Here is a 27499-nt window from a genome sequence, read left to right on the forward strand (position 1 = left end):
GGACCTTGAACCAGAAGGTCCTGTCTCAAAGGTAGCTTCCATGGTGGAGCCGATGACATATTCACCAGGTCTGCATACCAAGTCCTGCGTGGCCACGCAGGAGCTATCAAGATCACCGAAGCCCTCTCCTGATTGATCCTGGCTACCAGCCTGGGAATGAGAGGAAACGGTGGGAATACATAAGCTAGGTTGAAGGTCCAAGGTGCTACTAGTGCATCCACTAGAGTCGCCTTGGGATCCCTGGATCTGGACCCGTAGCAAGGAACCTTGAAGTTCTGACGAGACGCCATTAGATCCATGTCTGGAATGCCCCATAATTGAGTTATTTGGGCAAAGATTTCCGGATGGAGTTCCCACTCCCCCGGATGGAAGGTCTGACGACTCAGAAAATCCGCTTCCCAATTTTCCACTCCTGGGATGTGGATTGCAGACAAGTGACAGGAGTGATCATCCGCCCATTGAATTATCTTGGTCACTTCCTCCATCGCCAGGGAACTCCTTGTTCCCCCCTGATGGTTGATATATGCAACAGTCGTCATGTTGTCTGATTGAAACCTTATGAATTTGGCCTTTGCTAGATGAGGCCAAGCTTTGAGAGCATTGAATATCGCTCTCAGTTCCAGAATGTTTATCGGGAGAAGAGATTCTTCCCGAGACCATAGACCCTGAGCTTTCAGGGGTTCCCAGACCGCGCCCCAGCCCACCAGACTGGCGTCGGTCGTGACAATGACCCACTCTGGTCTGCGGAAGCTCATTCCCTGTGACAGGTTGTCCAGGATCAGCCACCAACGGAGTGAATCTCTGGTCCTTTGATCTACTTGAATCGTCGGAGACAAGTCTGTATAATCCCCATTCCACTGTCTGAGCATGCACAGTTGTAATGGTCTTAGATGAATTCGCGCAAAAGGAACTATGTCCATTGCTGCAACCATCAATCCTATTACTTCCATGCACTGCGCTATGGAAGGATGAAGAACAGAATGAAGTACTTGACAAGAGCTTAGAAGTTTTGATTTTCTGACTTCTGTCAGAAAAATCCTCATTTCTAAGGAATCTATTATTGTTCCCAAGAAGGGAACTCTTGTTGACGGGGACAGAGAACTTTTTTCTATGTTCACTTTCCATCCGTGAGATCTGAGAAAGGCTAGAACGATGTCCGTATGAGCCTTTGCTTTTGACAGAGACGACGCTTGAATCAGGATGTCGTCCAAGTAAGGTACTACTGCAATGCCCCTTGGTCTTAGAACCGCTAGAAGGGACCCTAGTACCTTTGTGAAAATTCTGGGAGCAGTGGCTAATCCGAATGGAAGTGCCACAAACTGGTAATGCTTGTCCAGAAAAGCGAACCTTAAGAACTGATGATGTTCCTTGTGGATAGGAATATGTAGGTACGCATCCTTTAAATCCACCGTGGTCATAAATTGACCTTCCTGGATGGTAGGAAGGATCGTTCGAATGGTTTCCATTTTGAACGATGGAACCCTGAGAAATTTGTTTAGGATTTTGAGATCTAAAATTGGTCTGAATGTTCCCTCTTTTTTGGGAACTATGAACAGGTTGGAGTAAAACCCCATCCCTTGTTCTCCTATTGGAACTGGATGAATTACTCCCATCTTTAACAGGTCTTCTACACAATGTAAGAATGCCTGTCTTTTTATTTGGTTTGAAGATAATTGAGACCTGTGGAACCTTCCCCTTGGGGGTAGTTCCTTGAATTCCAGGAGATAACCTTGAGAAACTATTTCTAGTGCCCAAGGATCCTGAACATCTCTTGCCCAAACCTGAGCAAAGAGAAAAAGTCTGCCCCCCACCAGATCCGGTCCCGGATCGGGGGCCATCCCTTCATGCTGTTTTGGTAGCTGTGGCAGGCTTCTTGGCCTGCTTACCCTTGTTCCAGCCTTGCATCGGTCTCCAGGCTGGTTTGGGTTGAGAAGTATTACCCTCTTGCTTAGAGGATGTAGAATTAGAGGCTGGTCCGTTTCTGCGAAAGGGACGAAAATTAGGCTTATTTTTAGCCTTAAAGGACCTATCCTGAGGAAGGGCGTGGCCCTTTCCCCCAGTGATGTCTGAAATAATCTCTTCTAAATCAGGACCAAACAGTGTTTTACCCTTGAAAGGGATGTTAAGCAATTTTGTCTTGGAAGACACATCCGCTGACCAAGACTTTAGCCAAAGCGCTCTGCGCGCCACGATAGCAAACCCTGAATTTTTCGCCGCTAATCTAGCTAATTGCAAAGCGGCATCTAAAATAAAAGAGTTAGCCAATTTAAGTGCTTGAACTCTGTCCATAACCTCCTCATACGAAGATTCTTTATTGAGCGACTTTTCTAGTTCTTCGAACCAGAAACACGCTGCCGTAGTGACAGGAACAATGCATGAAATTGGTTGTAGAAGGTAACCTTGCTGAACAAACATCTTTTTAAGCAAACCCTCTAATTTTTTATCCATAGGATCTTTGAAAGCACAACTATCTTCTATAGGAATAGTAGTGCGTTTGTTTAGAGTTGAAACCGCCCCCTCGACCTTGGGGACCGTCTGCCATAAGTCCTTTCTGGGGTCGACTATAGGAAATAATTTCTTAAATATAGGGGGAGGAACAAAAGGTATGCCGGGCCTTTCCCACTCCTTATTTACTATGTCCGCCACCCGCTTGGGTATAGGAAAAGCATCGGGGGGCACCGGAACCTCTAGGAACTTGTCCATCTTACATAATTTCTCTGGAATGACCAAATTGTCACAATCATCCAGAGTAGATAATACCTCCTTAAGCAGTGCGCGGAGATGTTCTAGTTTAAATTTAAATGTTACAACATCAGGTTCAGCTTGCTGAGAAATTTTTCCTGAATCTGAAATTTCTCCCTCAGACAAAACCTCCCTCCTGGCCCCTTCAGATTGGTGTGAGGGTATGTCAGAACAGTTATCATCAGCGTCCTCTTGCTCTTCAGTGTTTAAAACAGAGCAATCGCGCTTTCTCTGATAAGTAGGCATTTTGGATAAAATGTTAGCAATAGAATTATCCATTACAGCCGTTAATTGTTGCATGGTAATAAGTATGGGCGCACTAGATGTACTAGGGGCCTCTTGTGTGGGCAAAACTGGTGTAGACACAGAAGGGGATGATGCAGTACCATGCTTACTCCCCTCATTTGAGGAATCATCTTGGGCAATATTATTATCTGTGGCATCATTGTCCCTACTTTTTTTGGACACTATGTCACAATCATCACATATATTTAAATGGGGAGAAACCTTGGCTTTCATACATATAGAACATCGCTTATCTGATGGTTCAGACATGTTAAACAGGCTTAAACTTGTCAACAAAGCACAAAAAACGTTTTAAAATAAAACCGTTACTGTCACTTTAAATTTTAAACTGAACACACTTTATTACTGAATATGTGAAAAAGTATGAAGGAATTGTTCAAAATTCACCAAATTTTCACCACAGTGTCATAAAGCCTTAAAAGTATTGCACACCAAATTTGAAAGCTTTAACCCTTAAAATAACTGAACCGGAGCAGTTTTTACATTTAACCCCTATACAGTCCCAGGTATCTGCTTTGCTGAGACCCAACCAAGCCCAGAGGGGAATACGATACCAAATGACGCCTTCTATAAGCTTTTTCAGTGGTTCTTAGCTCCTCACACATGCATCTGCATGCCTTGCTCTCCAAAAACAACTGCGCATTAGTGGCGCGAAAATGAGGCTCTGCCTATGACAAGAAAAGGCCCCCATCTGAAAAAGGTGTCCAATACAGTGCCTGCCGTTTTTTTAAAAACAATCCCCAAGATTATAATAACTATAAGAGTTATAATCTGCCAAATATGTTTAGTAAAGTAATCGTTTTAGCCCAGAAAAATGTCTACCAGTTTTATAAGCCCTTATGAAGCCCTTTATTCTGTTACTTAAACTAAGAAAATGGCTTACCGGTCCCCATAGGGAAAATGACAGCCTTCCAGCATTACAAAGTCTTGTTAGAAATGTGGCCAGTCATACCTCAAGCAGAAAAGTCTGCAAACTGTTTCCCCCAACTGAAGTTACTTCATCTCAACAGTCCTGTGTGGAAACAGCAATCGATTTTAGTAACGTTTGCTAAAATCATCTTCCTCTTACAAACAGAAATCTTCATCTCTTTTCTGTTTCAGAGTAAATAGTACATACCAGCACTATTTTAAAATAACAAACACTTGATTGAAGGATAAAAACTACATTTAAACACCAAAAAACTCTTAGCCATCTCCGTGGAGATGTTGCCTGTGCAACGGCAAAGAGAATGACTGGGGTAGGCGGAGCCTAGGAGGGATCATGTGACCAGCTTTGCTGGGCTCTTTGCCATTTCCTGTTGGGGAAGAGAATATCCCACAAGTAAGGATGACGCCGTGGACCGGACACACCTATGTTGGAGAAATAGCCGTAGCTTTCTGACAAAACAAAGTACTGGCGAAAATCCTTAGTCGTCTGCAAATAGAAGTTCAACGCACGCACCACATCTAGGTTGTGCAACAAACGCTCCTTATGAGAAGGATTAGGACACAAAGAAGGAACAACGAATTCCTGATTAAAAATTCTATCTGAAAACACTTTAGGAAGGAAAACTAACTAGATCATAGAACCACCTTATGATGAAGGATAAGATAAGGGGAATCACACAGCAACGCCGAGAGTTCCGAGACTCTTACGAGCAGAAGAAATGGCAACAAGAAACAAAAACCTTCAAAGATAACATCTCAATATCGAAGGAATGCATAGGCTCAAACGGAGCCTGCAGAAAAACTTTAAGAAACAGGGAAAAGACTCCAGGGAGGAGTAACTGGTTGAAACACAGGCCTGATTCTGACTAAGGCCTGACAAAAAGATTGCACATCCGGCACATGCACCAGACGCTTATGCAACAAAATAGACAAGGCAGACATTTGCCTCCTTCAAAGTACTCACTGACAAACCCTTCTTCAGACCTGCCTGGAGAAAGGACAAAATCCTAGAACCTGACTCTACAAGAAACCTTTGGACTCATACCAGTACAGATATTTACACCAAATTTTATGGTAAATCTTTCTAGTCACAGGCTTACAAGCCTGAATCAGTCTCAACGTCAGACTCCGAGAACCCTCGCTTAGATAAAATTAAGTGTTTAATCTCCAAGCAGTCAGCTTCAGAGAAGAGATTTGGATGAAGGTAAAGACCCTGAAACAGAAAGCCTCTCCTCAGAGGGAGTTTCCACGGCACTGCCAGCGCATCTATCAGGATGGCCTATGGATCCCTTGACCTCGAACCGTACCTCAGGAGCTTGGCATTCTGCCGAAATGCCATATCATCTAGCTCCGGCTGCCCCCATTTGAGGATCAAACTGTAAAACACCTCTGGACAGAGTTCCCACTCCCCGGAATGAGAAGTCTGTCTGCTCAAAAAATCCACTTCCCAATTGTCCACTCCTGGAATATGGATCACAGATAGAAAGCAATTGTGGGTCTGCGCCCACTGAATAATCTTGGTTACCTCTGACACTGTCAAGGAACCCCAAGTTCTTTCCTGGTGGATGATGAAAGCCACGAAGATAAGTTGTTTGACCGAAACCTGATAAACCGGGCTAAAGCCGAGACCAGGCCAGTAGAGCATTGCAGATCGCTCTCAGCTCCAAGATGTTTATGGGGAGGACTGACTCCTCCAGAGTCCAAAGACCATGAGCCTTTAATGAGCCCCAGACTGCTCCCCATCCCAGCAGACTGGCATCTGTGGCCACAATCACCCAGGTAGATCTGTAGAAGCAGGTTCCCTGGGAGAAGTGTTCCTGAAACAACCACCACGGAAGAGATTCTCTTGTCGCCTGATCCAGATCTATTCATGGAGACAGATCCACATAGTCTCCGTTCCATCACCTGATCATGCATAACTGCAGAGGTCAGAGATGGAACCAAAAGAACGGAATGATGTCTATGGCAGCTACCATCAGACCAAATACCTCTATACATTGAGCCACTGACGGCCGAGGAGAGGACTGAAGGACAAGGCAAGAGTCGAAGATCCTTGTTTTTCTGACCTCTGTCAGAAATATCTTTAATAATAGGGAATCTAATATGCTCCCCAAGAACACTACTCTTGTAACTGGAACCAAGGAAATGTTTCCCAGATTCACCTTCCATCCGTGGGACTGAAGGAAAGACAACAAGATCTCCGTATGAGAGATTGCTTGTTGCAAAGACTGTGCCTGAACTAGAATGTTGTCCAGATATGGCGCCAATGTAATGCCCCGTCAGAGCCCCCAGGACCCTTGAGAAAAGTCTGGGAGATGTGACAAGGCCGAATTGAAAAGCCACAAACTGAAAGTGCTTGTCTAGAAAAACGAATCTCAGAAACTTGAGATGATCCCTGTGGATGGGAACATGAAGGTACGCATCCTATAGGTCTATGGTTGAAAAGAACTAACCCTCTTGAGCCAAGGGAAGAATGGAACAAATAGCTTCCATCTTTAAGGACGGTACTCTGAGAAACTTGTTTAGACATCTTAGGTCTAAACTAGGTCTGAAAGTTCCCTCCTTTTTGGGAACCACGAACATATTGGAGTAGAATCCATGTTCCAAAATGGAACTGGAACAATCACTCCCAGGGCGGAAAAACCGCAGACACCATGGAAGAACGCCTCTCTATTTATCTGGTCTACAGATAATCTCGAGAAGAGGAACCTGTCCCTGAGAGGAAAAGTCTTGAACTCTAGTTTGTACCCCTGGGATACAATGTCCACCACCCAGGGTCCGGAACATCCCGAACCCAGGCCTGAGCAAATAAAGAAAGTCTGCCCCCTAATGGATCCGCTCCCAGAACGGGGGCAGGCACTTCATGCTGACTTTGAATCATTTGCGGGCTTCTAAGTTTGAACTTCCAGAAAGGCTTGGTTCCTGCTTGGAAGAGGGGTGGGGGCTTACCTTTAAAGTCTCAAAAAGAATGACAATTACTCCGACATCCTTTCTGACTATTCCACTTACTCCTGAAAAATCAGAAATAATTTCGGCCAAGCCAGCCCAAATAAGGTCTAACCCTTGTAGGGAATCGCCAAAAGTTTGGACTTAAATAAAACATCCGCAAGCCAGTACAGCAAAGCCAGAAATCTTTGCTCCCAACTTGATGACCTGTAAGGAAGAATCCGTGATAAAGAAAATGACCAACTTAAGAGCCTTAATCCTATCCTGGATTTCCTCAAGAGGAGTACCTGTCTGAATAGAATCAGACAACGAACCAAACCAGTAGGCTGCCTCGCTGGTGACAGTAGCAATACGCACCATATACTGCCATAGCAGACCCTGGTGAACATACCTCCAACTTCTTATCCATAGGATCCTTAAAGGAGCAGCTATCCTCTATGGAAATTGGGGATGGAGAAAAATAAATACCAAGACACTCCTAATCCCATGCAAAAATTACTATAGCACGGTCTGGTACAGGAAATACCTCCACAGCGGATGAAACAACTCAGTACTTGTTCAGACTACTAGACATCATAGTATTGACTACAACAGACGTATGTGAGTCCTCCAAAGCAGCCAAAACCTCCTTAAAGGAACATTATACACTTATTTTTTCTTTGCATAAATGTTTTGTAGAGGATCTATTTATATAGCCCATAAAGTTGTTTTTTTAAAAATGTATAGTTTTGCTTATTTTTAAATAACATTGCTCTGATTTTCAGACTCCTAACCAAGCCCCAAAGTTTTATGACAATACCGTCGGCTACCTACTCAAGCTTGCTCCTGTTTGTGTAAATGGTCTTTTCATATGCAAAAGATGGGGGAGGGGGAGTGTCTTATTTGCCACTTGCAGTGGGCTTTCCAGCTACCTTTTCAACAGAGCTAATCAGAGCTTCTAAGTAAGTGTTTAAATAGTTTTATACTTGATTTTGATATCCGTATTTGTGCATCTTATTCCTTATAGTAGTGTCCATTACATGCAGTTATATGAAAATGAGTGTATACTGTCCCTTTAAGTAACAGACGGAGGTGCTCTAGTAAAAAATACCAATTGACAAAATAGGTAATAGCATGCGCCTAATGTGTTTGTGATAGTAGTGGTTTAAACATAAATAATAAAATGATGATAATAATAGGAATGTGTAAATATAAATAAAATACTCGTGTAAGTTGTGAAATTTTGATGTGAATCAAATCCGCTAAAAAGTGTTACCAATTAAATAGGTGCAGATTAGCTAAAAAATGTATATATGTATATACTACCAATGTAATAAATGCACAATACAGTATTGGTTAATAAAAATCAATTCATAAAAAATATATGAGGGAACCAAAAACCGAAAGAAAAATATATATTAGATATATATATACTAGTGATCAAACGATTTATCGTGATATAAGTCCCATAAAATAAGGTGCTAAAAAGTGATGCCGACAAGTGTTAATGTCTCTGAAACAATGTTTCTTTCAAACTTATCGTGATAAAGATGTTTTGTAGTCAGGAGGATTTCCAATATAGTAAACAGGATTTCCAATATTGCAGGCAGCTGGTCTTTGGTATGTCTGATCGAAAACACAGTCTCTAGAAATGGTAAAAAGAAAGACAGCACCTCATAGTGCAAGTGGGTTCCAACAGTAATGGATCACAGTGAGAAAATAAACAAGTGGTAGTATACTCACAAGGATGTTGGCACCTTTGTTGACTGACATTTAAATCAGCAGTCAGTACGCTGGAGCCAAATAGATTCAGATTTCCTGGGTGGACCGCTGTGGACTCTCCTCTATGAATCAGAGCAAGATCCTGTGATCTCCCGCTGTATATACAAACTGCAAACGGTTAGTCTATGCGTATAGCATACACTGAGTACAGGACAAACTTCCCAGATAATCGGAAGATATGTGTTGTCTGATAGTGGCTGATATAACTTTGGCAGGCAGAATAAAAAGCAAGTAATGCTGTGGTAAATAAAGTTAAAAACACTTTATTTTACGAGGCGCTGTCTTTCTTTTTACCAGCTCTAGCAAAAAGCTGAAGGATACAACTTTAGCATCAGAAAAAGGAATTACACTGTCTAAATCTGAGATTCCACCCTCAGACGCTATCAAAGTGTCTTCCTCCTCAGACTTCTGAGAGGAAGCACCTTGAATAGCCACAACAGGATCAGAAACCTTGCTCACTGATTCTTTAAATATCCTCTTGCGCTTTCCCTGCAGCATTGGAAAAACCGACAGCGCCCCAGATACCGCAGAGAATACCTGGGCAGCAATATCTTACAAGGTAACTCCAGACGAAGCATGAGAGGAAACGCAGGGCACTGCATGTGTGGACGGAAAAGGTTGGGACGCTTGAGGAGAAACTGCAACATATCTAGTACAGGAGACCCCTAAACAGCATCCACCCTAGTAAATGATGGCTCAGGCTCAAAAAGCTTATCCCTAATAACACAATGTTCTACAATACATGAACAAAAAAGGGATTGGTGGTTCCACCTGGAGTTGAAACACAAGCTACATGTGCATATTGAAAGGAATAAATAATTAATAAATAAAAACTGCATTTAATTTCCCCTAGGAAATAACACTGCACAGAAACGATACTGTCTCTTTAAATTATTATATTTGAGAAAAAATACAACTTAACTACGGAGCAGCGTCCTGATAAACACCCAGATAGCCTCTACACCTCAGCAATTATGCTGAGGTGCCTACTCTCCCTGCTAGACGCAGACAAACTGTAAAACAAACGATCCGGTGTTTAATCCGGAACTGCCCATCAAACGGCTATGCGATCGTAGATTCACTTGCGCAATTCCTAGCACAGCCGCAACCAACAAACTACTCTATTCCGAAACTCACAGGAAGAGTCCGGAAGACACGCAAACAAGCCTTGCCGCCTCTGAAAGAACCCGCCTCCTTAGTCATTGGCGTTCCCGGCGGCCATTAAAATCATAGAAGTGCTCAACAGAGGGAAAAAACTAAAGTTCGCAACAAACACTGCACTAACATACCCAGTCCTTATCCGTGTGTTAACCGGATAAAAAGACAAATGCTGAGCCCTTCAAAACTAATAAATAATAACCCATCCAGTCCTTGACTGTGTGCTAACCAGATAAAAGGACAAATGCTGAGCCCATAAAGAATTAATAACTAATAAATAAGAGTTTCTCACGTCCCCGGTACCTGCATAATCTCCCCTTATTAGGATTAACTGTTAAAATAACGTCCCCTGTAGATTTAACTGCTGAAGTGGAGAAAAATAAACTTGGCACTTACCTGAATATGCCTCTGTCCAACAGAAGGCCAGCTCACCTGGTTTGAGAGGGGACCTTCCCTCACATGGACCTGTGGAAAAAAAAGGAAAGACTGAATAAACTTACTCTGGCTTTCAAGATAAGGCAGCAACAGAGGCACAGTGGGGGATTATACCCCACAAGTTCCCAAATGCTTAAAGGGACACACAAGTCAAATTTAAACTTTCATTATTCAGATAGAGCATGCAATTTTAAACAACTTTCCAATTTTCTTCCATTAACAAAATGTGCAGAGTCTTTTTATATTTAAACTTTTTGAGTCACCAGCTCCTACTGAGCATGTGCAGAATAAACGTGTATGCATTTATGATTGGCTGATGGCTGTCACATGGTACAGGGGGAGTGGAAATAGACACCCCAGCCAAAGGCTTAAATACCTCCCCCACTCCCCTCATCCCCCAGTCATTCTGCCGAGGGAACAAGGATCAGTAGGAGAAATATCAGGATATAAATGGTTCTAGAAGAAAAACAAAAGAAATTTAGGTCCGCACAACGGAGACCTGGGTGGGAGCCGTGGACTCTCCTCGTACAGATGGAAATTAAATTATCAGGTAAGCATAATTTATGTTTTCCATCTTAATACGAGGAGAGTCCACGGCTTCATTCATTACTTGAGGGAAACAAATACCCGAAGCTCTAGAGGACACTGAATGAAAACTGAGGGTAAAAAAGGAGGCGGAACCTATTCTGAGGGCACCACCGGCTGCAAAACCCTTTCTCCCAAAAGCTGCTACAGCCGAAGCAAAAACATCAAATTTGTAAAATTTTGAAAAAGTATGTAAGGAGGACCAGGTAGCCGCCTTACAAATCTGCTCCATAGAGGCCTCATTCTTGAAGGCCCAAGAAGAAGCCACAGCTCTAGTTGAGTGAGCCATAATCCTCTGAGGAGGCTTATGTCCCGCTGTCTCATAAGCCAAGCGAATCATGCTCCTCAGCAAAAAAGATAGGGAAGTGGAAGAAGCCTTCTGCCCTTTGCGCTTCCCCGAATAGACAACAAAAAATGCTGAAGTCTGTCTGAAATCCTTCGTAGCCTGAAGATAAAATTTCAAAGCTTGAACCACATCCAAGTTATGAAGTAACCGTTCATTTGAAGACGAAGGGTTAGGACACAAGGAAGGAACTACAATCTCCTAATGTTGCGATCAGACACAACCTTAGGGAGAAAACCCAATCCAGTGCGAAGGACAGCCTTATTGGCATGAAAAACCAGGTAAGGAGGCTCACATTGCCAGGCCGTCAACTCAGAGACTCTGCGTGCCGAAGCAATAGCCAATAGAAAGAGAACCTTCCAAGACAGAAAATTAATGTCAAGAGAATGCATAGGCTCAAACTGAGCCCTCTGCAAAACCCTAAGAACCAGATTCAAACTCCAAGGATGAACAGAATATCTGAAGACAGGCCTGATCCTGGATAGAGCCTGAACAAAGGACTGTTTATCAGGAAGCTCAGCGTAAATCTGTCCCTTTAAGGAACTGGCGTCAAGTCCCTACTCCAATCAATTCTGGAGGAAGGAAAGTATCCTGGATACCCTGACCTTGTGCCAGGGAAATCCAAGAGTCTCATACCAGAGTAAGTAGGTCCTCCACACCTTATGATAGATGTGTCGGGTGACCGGTTTCCTGGCTTGAATGAGAGTATCAATCACACTCTCAGAAAACCCTCTCCTGGCTAAGACTAAGCGTTCAATCTCCACGCAGTCAGCTTCAGAATGCTGTAGTAACAGTGAGGAAAGAGGGGGAGTGAGATCCCTGCACAGTGAAACAAAGAGGGAGAAACGGCTGAGTGCTGTTTATGTATAGCGGAAACTTTTCTAATGTTTCTACATTACATAGACAGCTTCAGCAGGGAGTGATGGAAAAACCCTAGCTCTCTAATGTGCATGACATATGTATTCATATGCAGTGAAATCTCTGCAAGGTTTATCATTTTTAGCAGCAAAATTGCTAATTCATGTAAATTACAAACGTTTTCTTCAAAACACTATTTAAATTACTCATGTGTGTGTGTTTAATGTTCCATTAAGAGTATTTATTTTGTCTCATTATGTCAAGATCACAACTAACAGACAGTTGTGTTCTTGCCTACTGTATTCTGTACCATAAAAATGTATATGACCTAGCAAGATATAGGACAGAAAATAATATATAATTGAGTAATCTATCTGCAAAACAGAGGTCTCAAAGTACCGGCCCGGTGCAATATGTGGCCCTCAAGATAGTTTCATATGGCCTCCCCTTGTTTATTAGGTAAATCATTAATTGGGGTCCGTTAATGTTTTAAATGGTTCTAAGAAGTGTAACTAGTTTATGTTCTACACAAGCACAAGACAAGCATGCATTGTACAATGTAGACTCCCATCATGCACTGCTAAGATAAAAAGTTTTTAAGCGGTTATACAGTTCTAGTATGATCACTTTACATGGCGTTCACAAGAAATAAATGACTATGTATGTCTATTGTAGGAAACAAAATTCCACCTTGTGCTACTACTTGGGTAAATGTCACTTCCAGTTCCTAGTATATCCAGTTCCAGAGCACTCACTCTGTTTAAGCGGCCCCCACAGGAGAAGAACACTTTGCCAGTGGCCAACATTTTACACTCGAATTTTCGTTGCAGAAATGTTTTGTAAAAAACATAATTTATGCTTACCTGATAAATGTATTTCTCTTGTGGTGTATCCAGTCCACGGATCATCCATTACTTGTGGGATATTCTCCTTCCCAACAGGAAGTTGCAAGAGGATCACCCACAGAAGAGCTGCTATATAGCTCCTCCCCTAGCTGCCATATCCAGTCATTCGACCGAAACTAGCCGGGAAAGGAGAAACCATAGGGTGCAGTGGTGACTGTAGTTTAAAATTTAGACCTGCCTTAAAAGGACAGGGCGGGCCGTGGACTGGATACACCACAAGAGAAATAAATTTATCAGGTAAGCATAAATTATGTTTTCTCTTGTTAGGTGTATCCAGTCCACGGATCATCCATTACTTGTGGGATACCAATACCAAAGCTAAAGTACACGGATGAAGGGAGGGACAAGGCAGGAACTTAAACGGAAGGGACCACTGCCTGTACAACCTTTCTCCCAAAAATAGCCTCCGAAGAAGCAAAAGTTTCAAATTTGTATTTTGAAAAGGTATGAAGCGAAGACCAAGTCGCCGCTTTGCAAATCTGTTCAACAGAAGCCTCATTTTTAAAGGCCCAGGTGGAAGCCACAGCTCTAGTAGAATGAGCTGTAATCCTTTCAGGGGGCTGCTGTCCAGCAGTCTCATAGGCTAAGCGTATTACGCTCCGAAGCCAAAAAGAAAGAGAGGTAGCCAAAGCCTTTTGACCTCTCCTCTGTCCAGAGTAAACAACAAACAGGGAAGATGTTTGACAAAAATCTTTAGTCGCTTGTAAGTAAAACTTTAAAGCACAGACTACGTCCAAATTATATAAAAGACGTTCCTTCTTTGAAGGAGGATTAGGACAATGATGGAACAACAATCTCTTGATTGATATTCTTGTTGGAAACTACCTTAGGTAAAAACCCAGGTTTTGTACGCAGAACTACTTTATCTGTATGGAAAATCAGATAAGGAGAATCACATTGTAAAGCTGATAACTCAGAGACTCTACGAGCCGAGGAAATAGCCATCAAAAACAGAACTTTCCAAGATAAAAGTTTGATATCAATGGAATGAAGGGGTTCAAACGGAACTCCTTGAAGAACCTTAAGAACCAAGTTTAAGCTCCATGGAGGAGCAACAGGTTTAAACACAGGCTTAATTCTAACCAAAGCCTGACAAAATGCCTGGACGTCTGGAACCTCTGCCAGAAGCTTGTGCAAAAGGATAGACAGAGCATAAATCTGTCCCTTTAAAGAACTAGCTGATAATCCTTTATCCAAACCCTCTTGGAGAAAGGACAATATCCTAGGAATCCTAACCTTACTCCATGAGTAATTCTTGGATTCACACCAATGAAGATATTTGCGCCATATCTTATGGTAGATTTTCCTGGTTACAGGCTTTCGTGCCTGTATTAAGGTATCAATGACTGACTCGGAGAAGCCACGCCTTGATAAAATCAAGCGTTCAATCTCCAGGCAGTCAGTCTCAGAGAAATTAGATTTGGATGATTGAAAGGACCGTGTAGTAGAAGGTCTTGTCTCAGAGGCAGAGGCCAAGGTGGAAAGGATGACATGTCCACCAGGTCTGCATACCAGGTCCTGCGTGGCCACGCAGGCGCGATCAAGATCACCGATGCTCTCTCCTGTTTGATTTTGGCAATCAGTCGAGGGAGCAGAGGAAATGGTGTAAACACATAAGACCAGGTTGAAGAACCACGGTGCTGCTAGAGCATCTATCAGCGTCGCTTCTGGGTCCCTGGACCTGGATCCGTAACAAGGAAGCTTGGCGTTCTGGCGAGACGCCATGAGTTCCAATTCTGGTTTGCCCCAACGATGAACCAATTGAGCAAACACCTCCGGATGGAGTTCCCACTCCCCCGGATGAAAAGTCTGACGACTTAGAAAATCCACCTCCCAGTTCTCTACACCTGGGATATGGATCGCCGATAGATAGCAAGAGTGAGTCTCTGCCCAGCAAATTATCTTGGAGACTTCTAACATTGCTAGGGAGCTCCTGGTCCCCCCTTGATGGTTGACAGTCGTGATGTTGTCCGACTGAAATCTGATGAACCTCAGGGTTGCTAACTGAGGCCAAGCTAGAAGAGCATTGAATATTGCTCTTAACTCCAGAATATTTATTGGGAGGAGTTTCTTCTCCTGAGTCCACGATCCCTGAGCCTTCAGGGAATTCCAGACTGCACCCCAACCTAGAAGGCTGGCATCTGTTGTTACAATTGTCCAATCTGGCCTGAGAAAGGTCATACCCTTGGACAGATGGACCCGAGATAGCCACCAGAGAAGAGAATCTCTGGTCTCTTGATCCAGATTTAGCAGAGGGGACAAATCTGTGTAATCCCCATTCCACTGACTGAGCATGCATAATTGCAGCCGATCACTTCCATGCACTCAGCCACCGAAGGTCACGGAATGTAGTGAAGAACACGGCAGGAATTTAGAAGCTTTGATAACCTGGAATCCGTCAGGTAAATTTTCATTTCTACAGAATCTATCAGAGTTCCTAGGAAGGAAATCCTTGTGAGGGGTGATAGAGAACTCTTTCCCTCGTTCACTTTCCACCCAATGCGACCTCAGAAATGCCAACACTATGTCCGTATGAGATTTGGCAATTTGGAAGTTTGACGCCTGTATCAGGATGTCGTCTAGATAAGGGGCCACTGCTATGCCCCGTGGTCTTAGTACCGCCAGAAGAGATCCCAGAACCTTTGTAAAAATTCTTGGGGCTGTAGCTAACCCGAAGGGAAGAGCCACAAACTGGTAATGCCTGTCTAGAAAGGCAAACCTTAGGAACCGATGATGATCTTTGTGAATCGGTATGTGAAGGTAAGCATCCTTCAAATCCACTGTGGTCATGTACTGACCCTCCTGGATCATAGGTAGGATTGTCCGAATAGTTTCCATTTTGAACGATGGACCTCTGAGGAATTTGTTTAAGATCTTTAGATCCAAAATTGGTCTGAAGGTTCCCTCTTTTTTGGGAACCACAAACAGATTTGAATAAAATCCCTGTCCTTGTTCCATCTGTGGAACTGGATGGATCACTCCCATTATTAGGAGGTCTTGCACACAGCGTAAGAATGCCTCTTTCTTTATCTGGTTTACAGATAATCTCGAAAGGTGAAATCTCCCTTGTGGGGGGGAAGCTTTGAAGTCCAGAAGATATCCCTGAGATATGATCTCCAACGCCCAGGGATCCTGAACATCTCTTGCCCATGCCTGGGCGGAGAGAAAGTCTGCCCCCTACTAGATCCATTGTCGGATAGGGGGCCGTTCCTTCATGCTGTCTTAGAGGCAGCAGCAGGCTTTCTGGCCTGCTTGCCTTTGCTCCAGGCCTGGTTAGATTTCCAGGCCGGCTTGGATTGCGCAAAAGTTCCCTCTTGTTTTGTAGCAGAGGAAGTTGATGCTGCACCTGCCTTGAAGTTTCGAAAGGCATGAAAATTAGACTGTTTGGCCCTTGATTTGGCCCTGTCCTGAGGAAGGGTATGACCCTTACCTCCAGTAATGTCAGCAATAATTTCCTTCAAACCAGGCCCGAAAAGGGTCTGCCCCTTGAAGGGAATGTTAAGTAATTTAGACTTTGAAGTCACGTCAGCTGACCAAGATTTAAGCCATAGCGCCTTACGCGCCTGGATGGCGAATCCAGAATTCTTAGCCGTTAGTTTAGTCAAATGAACAATGGCATCAGAAACAAAAGAATTAGCTAGCTTAAGTGTTCTAAGCTTGTCAAGTATTTCAGTCAATGGAGTAGCTGTCTGAAAGACCTCTTCCAGAGACTCAAACCAGAACGCCGCAGCAGCAGTGACAGGAGCAATGCATGCAAGGGGCTGCAGGATAAAACCTTGTTGAATAAACATTTTCTTAAGGTAACCTTCTAATTTTTTATCCATTGGATCTGAAAAAGCACAACTGTCCTCGACAGGGATAGTGGTACGCTTTGCTAAAGTAGAAACTGCTCCCTCCACCACGGTCTGCCATAAGTCCCGTGTGGTGGCGTCTATTGGAAACATTTTTCTAAAAATAGGAGGGGGGGGAAAACGGCACACCGGGTCTGTCCCACTCCTTAGTAATAATTTCTGTAAACCTTTTAGGTATTGGAAAAACGTCAGTACACACCGGCACCGCGTAGTATTTATCCAGTCTACACAATTTCTCTGGCACTGCAATTGTGTCACAGTCATTGAGAGCAGCTAAAACCTCTCCAAGCAACACCCGGAGGTTCTCAAGCTTAAATTTAAAAGTAGACATATCTGAATCAGGTTTCCCCGAGTCAGAGACGTCACCCACAGACTGAAGCTCTTCCTCAGCTTCTGCATATTGTGACGCAGTATCAGACATGGGCCTTAAAACATCTGCGCTTTCCTCTGAATTCAGGCAGTCTGGCTAATACCGCTGACAGGGTATTATCCATGATTGCCGCCATGTCCTGCAAAGTAATCGCTATGGGCGTCTTTGATGTACTTGGCGCCATTTTAGCGTGAGTCCCTTGAGCGGGAGTCAAAGGGTCCGACACGTGGGGAGAGTTAGTCGGCATAACTTCCCCCTCGTCAGAATCCTCTGGTGATAATTCTTTTAAAGATAACAGCTGATCTTTATTGTTTAAAGTGAAATCAATACATTTAGTACACATTCTCCTATGGGGTTCCACCACGGCTTTCAAACATAATGAACAAGGAGTTTCCTCTATGTCAGACATGTTTATACAGACTAGCAATGAGACTAGCAAGCTTGGAAAACACTTTAAATCAAGTTAACAAGCAATATAAAAAAAAACGTTACTGTGCCTTTAAGAGAAACAAATTTTGCCAAAATTTGAAATAACAGTGAAAAAAGGCAGTTAAACTAATTAAATTTTTACAGTGTATGTAACAAGTTAGCAGAGCATTGCACCCACTTGCAAATGGATGATTAACCCCTTAATACAAAAAACAGATTAACAAAACAAAAAATATGTTTTTTAAACAGTCATAACAACTGCCACAGCTCCTACTTTTGAAGCCTTTTGAGCCCTTCAGAGATGTCCTATAGCATGCAGGGGACTGCTGAGGGAAGCTGAATGTCACAGTTTGTAATTTTAACTGCACCAACTGTAACTTTTATACTATAACAGTGGAAAGCCTCAGGAAACTGTTTCTAGGCAAAAATAAAGCCAGCCATGTGGAAAAAAACTAGGCCCCAATAAGTTCTATCACCAAAGCATATATAAAAACGATTAATGCCAGCAAACATTTTATATTGCACATTAATCAGAGTATATACCTCTGATAGCAAGCCTGATACTAGTCGCTATTAAATCACTGTATTTAGGCTTTAACTTACATTAATCCGGTATCAGCAGCATTTTCTAGCAAATTCCATCCCTAGAAAAACTTAACTGCACATATCTTATTGCAGGATACCCTGCACGCCATTCTCCCTCTGAAGTTACCTCACTCCTCAGACATATGTGAGAATAGCAGTGGATCTTAGTTACTTCTGCTAAAATCATAGAAAAACGCAGGCAGATTCTTCTTCTAAATGCTGCCTGAGATAAAATAGTACACTCCGGTACCATTTAAAAACAAACTTTTGATTGAAGCAAAAACTAACTATATTTTACCACTTTCCTCTTACCTCCAGCTATGTTGAGAGCTTGCAAGAGAATGACTGGATATGGCAGTTAGGGGAGGAGCTATATAGCAGCTCTGCTGTGGGTGATCCTCTTGCAACTTCCTGTTGGGAAGGAGAATATCCCACAAGTAATGGATGATCCGTGGACTGGATACACCTAACAAGAGAAATGTATAGTTTTGCTTATTTTTAAATAACTTTGTGCAGTTTTTCAGACTCCTAACCAAGCCTCAAAGTTCAGAAGTAGACTATTGTCTACCTACTCCAGCTTGCTCCTGTTTGTATAAAGGGTCTTTTTATATACAGGGGAGGGGGGAGTGTTTGCGCTTTTTGCTTTCCAGACCATTTTAGTGGGTGTCTCAGCTTAACCTTTTCAACAGTGCTAAACTGGGAGCTTCAAAGTAAGATTTTAAAAGGTTTTATACTGGATTTTATATCTATGCATATTGTTCTTTATAGAAGTATCTATTACATGTACAGTAGTTATATGAAATTTGAAGTATACAGTCCCTTTAAGTTTGATACCCTTGTGCTAAAATAATGTATAAAATAATACTTTGTTTTGATGTGCTTTTATTTCTCCTTCTGATCGGCTTTGATAATTTAAAGTTTGTTTCCACAAAATAATTATGAAATTGTGTGGGAGAAAAAAAATAAGTGGGCATATAAGTCATATATGTAATTTTCTGTATAATAGTAAGGCAGTATTACAAAGTACAATTGTATAAGTATATTTATTAATACCACACAAAAAAATATATGGAGCATTCTGTTTTCAACTGGATACTTACTGTAATGTGATTGTAAATCAGCTGCGACCATCCAAACAGGTCCGCTAATCTATAAAATGCTGCTAATTTGCATCGCAGAAGTTTTTCCCCCTTTTCATATGCAATAGAATCTGATCCACGGAGGTCATTCACTGGAGTTACCATTCCAAGACCTTTGGGAAACGAGTTTTTTTTTGTGAGGGAGAAAAAAAAAAGTAAAGATATTTAGAAGGCAGGAAGTCTATTTATACAAAATTAAAAATAGTAGCTAAACACAGTTATGTTTTGAAATCTGTAGCTATATAGTAAAAGGAAATTCATCCAAACAAACCATTGGACTAAAAAGGGAAAAAAACACTAAAGTGTTTTTAAAGAGACTTTTTTCTTTCATAATTCAGAAAGAGCTAAAATGCTTTTCATGTTATTTCTTTTATAATATTTGTTTTATTCTCTTGGTATCCTTTATTGAAGGAGCAGCAATACATTACGGGGAGCTAGGTGTACATATCCAGTGAGCCAATCACAGCAGGCATAAAAGTGCAGCCACCAATCTTTAGCTTGCTCCCAGTAATGCATTGCTGCTCCTAAGCCTACCTAGGTATGACTTTCAGCAAAAGACACTAAGTGGACAAATCACATAATATAAGATAATCAAAGTAAACTGGAAAGTTGTTTAAAATTCCATGCTCTATCTAAATCAAGACAGAGAAATTTGGTGTTGTATCTCCCTTTAAATAATTGTCACTTGAAAAACAGAATTTATGTCCACGGATTCATTCTAACTTGTGGGATATTGTCCTTCCTGACAGGAAGTAGCAAAGAGAGCACCACAGCAGAGCAGTCTAAATAAGTCCCCCCTTAACTCCACCCCCCAGTCATTCGACCGAAGGCCAAGGAAGAAAAGAAGAAACTATAAGGTGCAGAGGTGACTGAAGTTTACATAAAAAAATACTGTCTTGAATAGACAGGGCGGGCCGTGGACTCTGTACATCGCAAAAGAAAGAAATTTATCAGGTAAGCATAAATTCTGTTCTCTTTTGCAAGATGTACCTAGTCCACAGATTCGTCCTAACTTGTGGGAAACCAATACCAAAGCTTTAGGACACGGATGATGAACCTAAACGGAAGGCACCACTGCTTGAAGAACTTTTCTCCCAAAAATAGCCTCCGAAGAAGAAAAATTTGAAGTAAAATTTGGAAAAGGTATGAAGCGAAGACCAAGTCGCAGCCTTACAAATCTGTTCAACAGAAGTATCATTTTTAAAAGCCCAAGTGGAAGCCACCGCTCTAGTGGAGTGAGCTGTAATTCTTTCAAGAGGCTGCTGTCCAACAGTCTCATAAGCCAAACAGATGATGCTTTTCAGCCAAAAGGGAAGAGAGGTAGCCGTAGCCTTTTGACCTCTACGCTGCCCAGCATAGACAACAAACAAAGAAGATGATTGGCGAAAATCTTTGGTTGCCTGCAAAAAAAACTTTAACCACGTCCAAGTTGTGCAACAGACGGTCCTTCTTAGAAGAAGGATTAGAACACAGAGAAGGAACAACAATTTCCTGATTGATATTCCTGTTAGAAACAACCTTAGGGAGGAACCCAGGTTTTGTACGCAAAACCACCTTATCAGCATGGAAAACAAGATAAGGCGAGTCACATTGTAATGCATATAGTTCAGAAACTCTTCGAGCTGAAGAGATAGCAACTAGAAACAGAACTTTCTAAGATAGAAGCTTAATATCTATGGAATGCATGGGTTCAAACGGAACCCCCTGAAGAACCTTAAGAACTAAATTGAGACTCCATGGCGGAGCAACAGGTTTAAACACAGGCTTAATTCTAACTAAAGCCTGACAAAAAGCCTGAATGTCTGGGACATCTGCCAGACGCTTGTGCAACAGATTAGACAAAGCAGATATCTGTCCCTTTAAGGAACTAGCGGACAATCCTTTCTCCAATCCTTCTTGGAGAAAAGACAAAATCCTAGGAATCCTGATCTTACTCCATGAGTAGCCTTTGGGTTCTCACCAAAAAAGATATTTACGCCATATCTTATGATAGATCTTCCTGGTGACAGGCTTTCGAGCCTGAATCAAGGTATCTATGACCGACTCAGAGAAACCCCGCTTTGATAAGATCAAGCGTTTAATCTCCAAGCAGTCAGTTGCAGATAAATTAGATTTGGATGCTTGAATGGACCTTGAATCAAAAGGGTCCCGTCTCAGTGGCAGAGTCCATGGTGGCAGAGATAAGTCCACGAGGTCTGCATACCAAGTCCTGTGTGGCCACGCAGGCGCTATCAAAATCACCAAAGCTCTCTCCTGTTTGATTCTGGCAATCAGACGCGGAAGGAGAGGGAATGGTGGAAACACATAAGCCAGGTTGAACGACCAGGGTACTGCTAGAGCATCTACCAATACAGCCTGAGAATCCCTTGACCTGGATCCGTAACGAGGAAGTTTGGCGTTCTGACGAGACGCCATCAGATCCAATTCACCAGTTGAGCAAACACCTCCGGATGGAGCTCCCACTCCCCCGGATGAAAAGTCTGACGACTTAGAAAATCTGCCTCCCAGTTCTCCACCCCTGGGATATAGATCGCTGATAGATGGCAAGAGTGAGTCTCTGCCCATCGGATTATCCTGGAAACTTTTATCATCGCCAAGGAACTCCTTGTTCCCCCTGATGATTGATATAAGCTACAGTCGTGATGTTGTCCGACTGAAACCTGATGAATCCGGCCGAAGCCAGCTGAGGCCACGCCTGAAGAGCATTGAATATCGCTCTTAATTCCAGAATATTTATCGGTAGGAGGGCCTCCTCCTGAGTCCACAAACCCTGTGCTTTCAGGGAATTCCAGACTGCACCCCAGCAGGCTGGCATCAGTCGTCACAATAACCCACGCTGGCCTGCGGAAACACATTCCACTGGACAGGTGATCCTGTGACAACCACCAAAGAAGAGAGTCTCTGGTCTCTTGATCCAGATTTATCTGAGGAGATAAATCTGCATAATCCCCATTCCACTGTTTGAGCATGCATAGTTGCAGTGGTCTGAGATGCAAGCGAGCAAACGGAACTATGTCCATTGCCGCTACCATAAGTCCGATTACCTCCATACACTGAGCCACTGACGGCCGAGGAATGGAATGAAGAGCTCGGAAGGTGGTTAAGATCTCTGATTTCCTGACCTCCGTCAGAAATATTTTCATGTCCACCAAATCTATCAGAGTTCCCAGGAATGGAACTCTTGTGAGAGGAATAAGAACTCTTTTTCACGTTCACCTTCCACCCATGAGATCTTAGAAAGGCCAACACTAAGTCCGTGTGAGACTTGGCAAGTTGGAAAGTCGACGCTTGAATTAAGATGTCGTCTAGATAAGGCGCCACTGCTATGCCCCTCGGCCTTAGGACCACAAGAAGGGACCCTAGCACCTTTGTGAAGATTCTTGGCGCCGTGACCAACCCGAAGGGAAGAGCCACAAACTGGTAATGCCTGTCAAGAAAGGCAAACCTGAGGAACTGGTGATGATCTTTGTGGATAGGAATGTGTAGATACGCATCCTTTAGATCCACGGTAGTCATATATTGACCCTCCTGGATCATTGGTAAAATAGTCCGAATGGTCTCCATCTTGAAGGATGGAACTCTTAGGAATTGTTTTAGGATCTTGAGATCTAGAATTGGTCTGAAGGTTCCCTCATTTTTGGGAACCACAAACAGATTGGAGTAGAAACCTTGTCCCTGTTCTTTTTACCATGGGAGTGATCTGCCCAGTTCCGAAAACAGGTCTTCTACACAGCGTAAGAACGCCTCTCTTTTTGTCTGGTTTACAGACAATTGAGAAAGATGGAACCTTCCCCTTGGAGGAGAATCTTTGAAATCTAGGAGATATCCTTGGGTTACAATTTCTACGGCCCAGGAGTCTCTTGCCCAGGCCTGAGCAAAGAGAGAAAGTCTGCCCCCTACTTGATCCGGTCCCGGATTGGGGGCTACCCCTTTATGCTGTCTTAGTGGCAGCAGCAGGCTTTTTGGCCTGTTTACCCTTGTTCCAAGCCTGGTTAGGTCGTCTGTAATAAAAGAATTAGCCAACTTAAGGGCCTTAATTCTGTCCAAAATATCATCTAGTGGGGTCTCCATCTGAAGAGCCTCTTCTAGAGCCTCAAACCAAAAAGCAGCTGCAGTGGTTACCGGAACAATGCACGCTATAGGTTGAAGAAAACCCTGAACAAAAATTTTCTTTAGGAGACCCTCTAACTTTTTATCCATAGGATCAATGAAAGCACAACTGTCTTCAATAGGTATAGTTGTACGCTTAGCCAGAGTAGAAAACATAATTTATGCTTACCTGATAAATTTATTTCTCTTGTAGTGTATTCAGTCCACGGGTCATCCATTACTTATGGGATATATTCCCTTCCCAACAGGAAGTTGCAAGAGGATCACCCAAGCAGAGCTGCTATATAGCTCCTCCCCTCACATGTCATATCCAGTCATTCGACCGAAACAAGACAAGAAAGGAGAAACCATAGGGTGCAGTGGTGACTGGAGTTTTAATTAAAATTTAGATCTGCCTCAAAAAAAGACAGGGCGGGCCGTGGACTGAATACACTACAAGAGAAATAAATTTATCAGGTAAGCATAAATTATGTTTTCTCTTGTTAAGTGTATTCAGTCCACGGGTCATCCATTACTTATGGGATACCAATACCAAAGCTAAAGTACACGGATGATGGGAGGGACAAGGCAGAAACTTTAAACGGAAGGAACCACTGCCTGTAGAACCTCTCTCCCAAAAACAGCCTCCGAAGAAGCAAAAGTGTCAAATTTGTAAAATTTTGAAAAGGTATGAAGTGAAGACCAAGTAGCAGCCTTGCAAATCTGTTCAACAGAGGCCTCATTCTTAAAGGCCCAGGTGGAAGCCACAGCTCTAGTGGAATGAGCTGTAATTCTTTCAGGAGGCTGCTGTCCAGCAGTCTCATAGGCTAAACGTATAATGCTACGAAGCCAAAAGGAGAGAGAGGTAGCCGAAGCTTTTTGACCTCTCCTCTGACCAGAATAAACGACAAACAGGGAAGACGTTTGACGAAAATCTTTAGTTGCCTGTAAATAGAACTTCAGGGCACGGACTACGTCCAGATTATGCAAAAGTCGTTCCTTCTTTGAAGAAGGGTTAGGACATAATGATGGAACAACAATCTCTTGATTGATATTCCTGTTAGAAACTACCTTAGGTAAGAACCCAGGTTTAGTACGCAGAACTACCTTGTCTGAATGAAAAATCAGATAAGGAGAATCACAATGTAAGGCAGATAACTCAGAGACTCGTCAAGCCGAGGAAATAGCCATCAAAAACAGAACTTTCCAAGATAACAGCTTGATATCAATGGAATGAAGGGGTTCAAACGGAACACCTTGAAGAACGTTAAGAACTAAGTTTAAGCTCCACGGCGGAGCAACAGTCTTAAACACAGGCTTAATCCTAGCCAAAGCCTGACAAAAAGCCTGAACGTCTGGAACTTCTGCCAGACGTTTGTGTAAAAGAATAGATAGAGCAGAAATCTGTCCCTTTAACGAACTAGCAGATAAGCCCTTTTCTAAACCCTCTTGTAGAAAAGACAATATCCTAGGAATCCTAACCTTACTCCAAGAGTAACTCTTGGATTCGCACCAATATAAATATTTACGCCATATCCTATGGTAAATCTTTCTGGTAACAGGTTTCCGAGCCTGAATTAAGGTATCAATAACCGACTCCAAGAAGCCGCGCTTTGATAGCATCAAGCGTTCAATCTCCATGCAGTCAGCCTCAGAGAAATTAGATTTGGATGGTTGAAAGGACCCTGAATTAGAAGGTCCTGCCTCAGAGGCAGAGACCATGGTGTACAGGACGACATGTCCACTAGGTCTGCATACCAGGTCCTGCGTGGCCACGCAGGCGCTATCAGAGTCACCGATGCTCTCTCCTGTTTGATCTTGGCAATCAGTCGAGGTAGTAGCGGAAATGGTGGAAACACATAAGCCATGTTGAAAACCCAAGGGGCTGCTAGAGCATCTATCAGCACCGCTCCCGGGCGCCTTGAAGTTTCGAAAGGCACGAAAATTAGACTGTTTGGCCTTTGATTTGGCCCTGTCCTGAGGAAGAGTATGACCCTTACCTCCAGTAATGTCAGCAATAATTTCTTTTAATTCCGGGCCCGAATAAGGTCTGCCCTTTGAAAAGAATATTAAGCAATTTGGATTTAGAAGTCACATCAGCTGACCAAGATTTAAGCCATAGCACTCTGCGTGCCTGGATGGCGAATCCTGAGTTCTTAGCCGTCAATTTGGTTAAATGTACAACGGCATCAGAAACAAATGCGTTAGCTAGCTTAAGTGCATTAAGCTTGTCCATAATCTCATCCAATGGAGCTGTGCGAATGGCCTCTTCCAGAGACTCAAACCAGAATGCCGCAGCAGCAGTGACAGGCGCAATGCATGCAAGGGGCTGTAAGATAAAACCTTGTTGAACAAACATTTTCTTAAGGTAACCTTTAAATTTTTTATCCATTGGATCCGAAAAAGCACAACTATCCTCCACCGGGATAGTAGTATGCTTAGCTAAAGTAGAAACTGCTCCCTCCACCTTAGGGACTGTCTGCCATAAGTCTCGTGTGGTGGCGTCTATTGGAAACATTTTCCTAAATATAGGAGGAGGGGAAAAGGACACTGGGTCTATCCCACTCCTTGCTAATAATTTCTGTAAGCTTTTTAGGTATAGGAAAAACGTCAGTACACACACCGACACCGCATAGTATCTATCCAGCCTACATAATTTCTCTGGAATTGCAACTGTATTACAGTCATTCAGAGCCGCTAAAACCTCCCCTAGCAATACACAGAGGTTCTCAAGCTTTAATTTAAAATTAGAGCTCTCTGAATTCGGTCTCCCTGGATCAGTTCCGTCACCCACAGAATGAAGCTCTCCGTCCTCATGTTCTGCAAATTGTGACGCAGTATCGGACATGGCTCTCACATCATCAGCGCGCTCTGTCCTTATCCCAGAGCAATCGCGCTTGCCTCTTAATTCCGGCAGTTTAGATAATACTTCTGTCATAACATTAGCCATGTCTTGTAAAGTGATTTGTAAGGGCCTCTCATTTGGCGCCACAATATCACGCGCCTCCTGGGCGGGAGGCGAAGGTACTGACACGTGAGCGGAGTTAGTCGGCATAACTTCCCCCTCGTTGTCTGGTGATAATTCCTTTACAAATAAAGATTGACCTTTATTATTTAAAGTGAAATCAATGCATTTAGTACACATCTTTCTATGGGGCTCCACATTGGCCTAAAAACATAGTGAACAAACAGATTCATCTGTGTCAGACATGTTTAAACAGACTAGAAATGAGACTAGCAAGCTTGGAAAATACTTTCAAATAAATTTACAAGCAATATAAAAAACGCTACTGCGCCTTTAAGAAGCACAAAAAACGGTCACAGTTGAAATAACAATGAACCAAATCAGTTATAGCAGCCAAATTTTCACAGTAAATGTATTAAGTTAGCAGAGCATTGCACCCACTAGCAAATGGATGATTAACCCCTTAGTACCCAAAACGGATAATCAATATAACGTTTTTAACACAGTCAAACACACTGTCACAGGTCTGCTGTGACCGATTACCTCCCTCAAAATGATTTTTGAAATCCCCTGAGCTCTCTAGAGACGTCCTGGATCATGGAGGAAGAAGCAGGAAGACACTGACAGAATTTTTACTGCGCAAAAAAGCGCTAAAATAGGCCCCTCCCACTCATATTACAACAGTGGGAAACCTCAGTTAACTGTTTCTATGCAGAAATATACGACAGCCCTGTGGAAAAATTCATGCCCCAATAAGTTTTATCACCAATGTACCTCACAAAAAACGATTAACATGCCAGTAAACGTTTTAAAACATCAATTTTAAAGGTTATGTATTGTTATAGATAAGCCTGCTACCAGTCGCTACTACTGCAGTTAAGGCTCATACATTACTTCAGTATTAACAGCATTTTCTTAGTCAAATTCCATTCCTTAGAAAATTACTTTACTGCACATACATTCATCAGCCTGATACCAGTCGCTACTACTGCATTTAAGGCTGTACTTACATTACATCGGTATCAGCAGTATTTTCTTAGTCAATTCCATTCCTTAGAAAAATATTTACTGCACATACCTTATTTGCAGGAAACCCCGCATGCTA

General features: G+C 42.7%; 1 protein-coding gene across 1 annotated transcript in view; it reads right to left on the reverse strand.

Annotated features, from left to right (window-relative positions):
- The window catches only part of ADD1 (adducin 1), a 648507-nt gene that overhangs the window by 505229 nt on the left and 115779 nt on the right, over positions 1-27499 (reverse strand). Inside the window, exon 4 of the mRNA XM_053700307.1 lies at positions 19302-19453. Coding sequence (XP_053556282.1) covers positions 19302-19453 — 152 coding nt within the window. The remainder of the gene's footprint in view (positions 1-19301; positions 19454-27499) is intronic.

The sequence above is a fragment of the Bombina bombina genome, chromosome 2 (genome assembly GCF_027579735.1).
Source record: "Bombina bombina isolate aBomBom1 chromosome 2, aBomBom1.pri, whole genome shotgun sequence".
NCBI classification, from domain to species: Eukaryota; Metazoa; Chordata; class Amphibia; order Anura; family Bombinatoridae; genus Bombina; species Bombina bombina.